Source organism: Telmatherina bonti, assembly GCF_933228915.1.
Source record: "Telmatherina bonti genome assembly, chromosome: 15".
Lineage (NCBI taxonomy): Eukaryota > Metazoa > Chordata > Actinopteri > Atheriniformes > Telmatherinidae > Telmatherina > Telmatherina bonti.
The window spans coordinates 25,352,276-25,356,252 of NC_136613.1; the positions used below are offsets into that span (position 1 = coordinate 25,352,276).

Consider the following 3,977-nt stretch of genomic DNA (forward strand, 5'->3'; position numbering starts at 1 on the left):
TTAAAACGGTTTTTCTAAATGAATACCAGATAATTATAAACATGAGCTACAAAAAGCAGTTTTCAGGAAAATGTCTTGCCATTTTATTAAATGTACATATTGTAAGTATTACATATATATATATATATATATATATATATATATATATATATATATATATATATATATATATATATATATATATATATATATATATATATATATATATATATTGTATACCTGCATACATTGACTGGGGTTTTATTTCCCAACATGTGGGCTCCTGTTAATACTGAACCATGTGTTGTTTTTTCATGTTGTAGCAAGATAAAGAAAACATAAGTAAGAACAATAAAAAACTGGAAGTTTCATAGCTCTTATGAAGGAAATGTAAAACTAAAAATAAAAACTCCAGTAATTTTTAATAAAGTGTAATAATAGTAGATTTTAAATAAAGCTCATGTGTACTTCTTGGTTTGACAGTCCCACAGGCTGCTGATATCTGACCGGTGTTGCAGCTTCAATGTGTAATGCTTCAGTATTATTACCTCAATATGTGTAATCGCCCATTCTTTAGATTGCTATGAAAATGTCTAATATTCAGAGCAGAAATTATCTTTATGGTCCTTGAAGAAAAAAAATCCTTGAATGTTTAAGATCTGGATGGAATTGACTAAAATTCCCCTTTATTTTTCATTGGGCCTGTGTCTCTGTTAAAAAAAAAAAAAAATCAATGTATGACATCAGTTTGTTAGAGTTTACTTTGTCAGGGGTAGTTCAGCTCTGGGGATCTAATTAGCTGTCATTAATGATGTTGTGATTCTCAAATTTAATTTAAAGAGTCTCATTGTTTACTGAAGGAACTGTCACTTCCTCCCTTTTAGTAGAAGTTACCTGAAGGTGGAGAATGGATGGATGGAGTCACATATAGCTGAGACAAATAATATCAAAGAATGACAGATGCTGTTTCAGAGTTTTGACAAATAGGTAAATGATGAACAATGCAACTGTTTTCACTGAGTTCTCCTTGTCAGGACTGAAGGACATTACAACAAAGAACAGAGTGATTCTCTTTTCTTTAACCCTGTTGTGTTACAGTGTGATACTGCTTGTGAATGTTGCTCTTATTATGACAATCATACTGGAAGAAAAACTTCATAAACCCATGTATATCTTTCTATGTAATCTGTGTATTAATAGTCTGTATGGAACAGCAGCCTTTTACCCCAAATTTCTCTTTGATATCTTGTCCGGCACTCATGTCATATCTTACATTGGTTGCCTGTTGCAGGTCTTTATTTATTCATATGCAAGCTGTGAGTTCTCTGTTCTCACTGTGATGTCTTATGACAGATATGTGGCCATATGCCGCCCACTGGAATATCACTCTGTGATGACAAGGCACAGAGTTGCCTTCTTGGTCGGGTTTTCCAGACTTGTACCTTCACTCTGTATGGCTATTGTGGTCACAATGACCTCTAAACTGACATTATGTGGTTCCCAGATAGAAAAACTATACTGTGAAAACTGGTCTATCATAAAACTTTCATGTAACTCCACAACAGTAAATAATATAGTTGGATTTATTATTATATTTTTTTATTTTGGCCATGATCTTTTCATTATGTGCTCCTATGTACTGTTAGTAAAGTGTGCTTTGCAGTCCAGAGAAGGCTGGAAGAAATTTCTGCAGACATGTGTGCCACATTTATTATGTTTACTAAATGCCACAGTTGCTCTTCTTTTTGACCTCATGTACGCAAGGTATGGATCAGCATCTGTCACACAGAGTGTAAAAAACTTCATGGCTGTACAGTTTCTGATGATTCCACCTATTCTCAACCCTGTTGTATACGGTCTTAAACTGACTCAAGTTCGCTACAGTTTATTAAATCTGTGTAGGTGCAACAAACAGGTGAAAGGATTAAACTAATGTGATGTTAAATGATGTTTTCAGGTCATTCTAGCTTACAAACAGAACTCTCTCTCACCCTTTTAATTTAGTCATGCTAATAATTAAAAATAAAGCAGTACACAGGGTAAGTAATGTCACAATTAGATAAACCAAATCTGATGCTCACAATGTTCACATAGCATGTAGACCACCAGCGGTTTAATGACATTTGTTTTCTAAATAAACACCAGATAATTATAGACATGTGCTAAAAAAAAAGTGAAAATGCTATTTTTCTGGGGACAAAAGTACTTACCATGAATATGAATATACGTAGGTTTTGATATTTTTTAGTACCTGCATACATTGCATACTTTGGGTGGATGCTTTATTTTTTTTCAACTAGGCTCATGTTTAATATCAACTATGTTTTGTTTTTTTCTGTACCACTAACCTGGTATTTTTTTTCCTGGTTTTAATAAGGTGCTTATTATAAACTTAACCAATTAAAACTTAGTAGTTTATTGTAAACTATAATAAGTTAATGTGATGACAGTCATTCATGAGTACATGAACTCTAGTGTTATCCTAAAAGTAAAGATAATAATTCATAATGGGTATATAATGAATGTGGATAATGTGTAGGTGTTTAAAAAGTATGAAACACCTACATACTGAAAATAAGCATTCCAGAAAGGTTTGGTTTTCATAAATGTAACATAGTAAGTATTGTCTTTGTGACTGGGTGGGAAGGGGATTCTGCACTTTTTTCCAGCTGCTGCTTTAGCTGCTCCCCATGTACTATACAAGGCAATTCTCCTCTGAAGAACTCTCCTACCATGCAGGCATCTAGAAACCAGTAGAAAGTAGACAGAAAGTATACGACATGTGATTGAATGCTTGGAGTTATAGTCAGTAAGGCCTGAGTCCAGCTGACAGTAACTGATTTCCTGACAAACCAGTTAAAGTGCCAGAATTGTCACCCTCATGAGCACAAAAGCACAGTCGGTGAACAGATGATTTTACAAACAGTTTATGGTAACCTTCCTGGAGTGGACCCAGTGGAAAACTACAGGCCTCAGGGAGCAGTTCCCACTATACAGCCAGCTAATTATGATTAAATGTTCAATGTATACTGGTTTCTTAAACTGGCGATCAAAGACAAAAAAAAAATCACAAAAATACAGAGCCAAAATAATAATGAGCAGGACTCCATATTGGTTTGGTCTGTTATTTTAATATTATGCCCACTTTTAACGGTGACACCAAAAGCTACTTTTATAATGAATACCTTAGAGGGGATACTATTGTTTTGTTTCTTAACTGTGGTATGCTGTTACTATGGTGGAGGTGGTCAACAGGTCATTAACTTAATTCTCCTCTGAGGAATTACTCAAGTCCCATCATTCTGGAGAGCTGGTCTGAGAGATAATCTTCACAAATTCTCTAACCAGTGACCTTTTACTTTTAATCGCTAAAGTTTATCCACAAAGTGCATATTTTGTCAGACTGGGACTTTTCCTCAATAGAGTTTTTTACTTAAACTTTAGATTTTTATCATTTTTCATTCTGGCCAGTATTATGACTATTTAGAAGCACTGTAAAATTAATAATGCTATTAAAAAATAAATCAAGTAAAATTCTTCATTTATTGTCTTCTTTTAGAGAATTAATCCACTGCAATCGTCCATTTATATTCCATACCTGCTCAGTTAAGGTCAGGAGCTGGAGCTTCTACCATTGTGAAAGGCACGGTACACTGTGGATAAGTCACAAGTGTTTCATTGTGACCATCAACCACTCAGACTGACACTCACATTAAAGGTGTACTTTGAATCACCAGCTAATCTAACATGCATGTTTTTGGACTGTGAGACAAAGCTATAAAACCCAAAGAAAGCCTTCATATGCATGAGGAAAGAATGCGAACTCCACAAAGGTCTCAGCAGAGGCTCAAACCAGTAGCTTTCTGGTACTAACCATCACACCACTATAAAAACTGGCAATAGTGCAGTCATACAAAAGTATAGCACTTAACATTTGGAATTTTCTTCACCAAAAATTCACATGAAGAAAATATTTTTAATTTTCCTGTTCACTTGAG

The 3,977-nt window shown here is 34.2% G+C and overlaps 1 protein-coding gene across 1 annotated transcript; it reads left to right on the forward strand.

Annotated features, from left to right (window-relative positions):
- Positions 1 to 970: 970 nt before the first annotated feature.
- On the forward strand, positions 971 to 1,912 carry LOC306766880 (olfactory receptor 52D1-like; the record flags this gene model as incomplete). The annotated part of the gene is made up of 1 exon (XM_079254732.1): positions 971 to 1,912. One exon carries the CDS (start codon positions 971 to 973, stop codon positions 1,910 to 1,912), a length of 942 nt encoding a protein of 313 aa, XP_079110858.1.
- Positions 1,913 to 3,977: the final 2,065 nt, after the last annotated feature.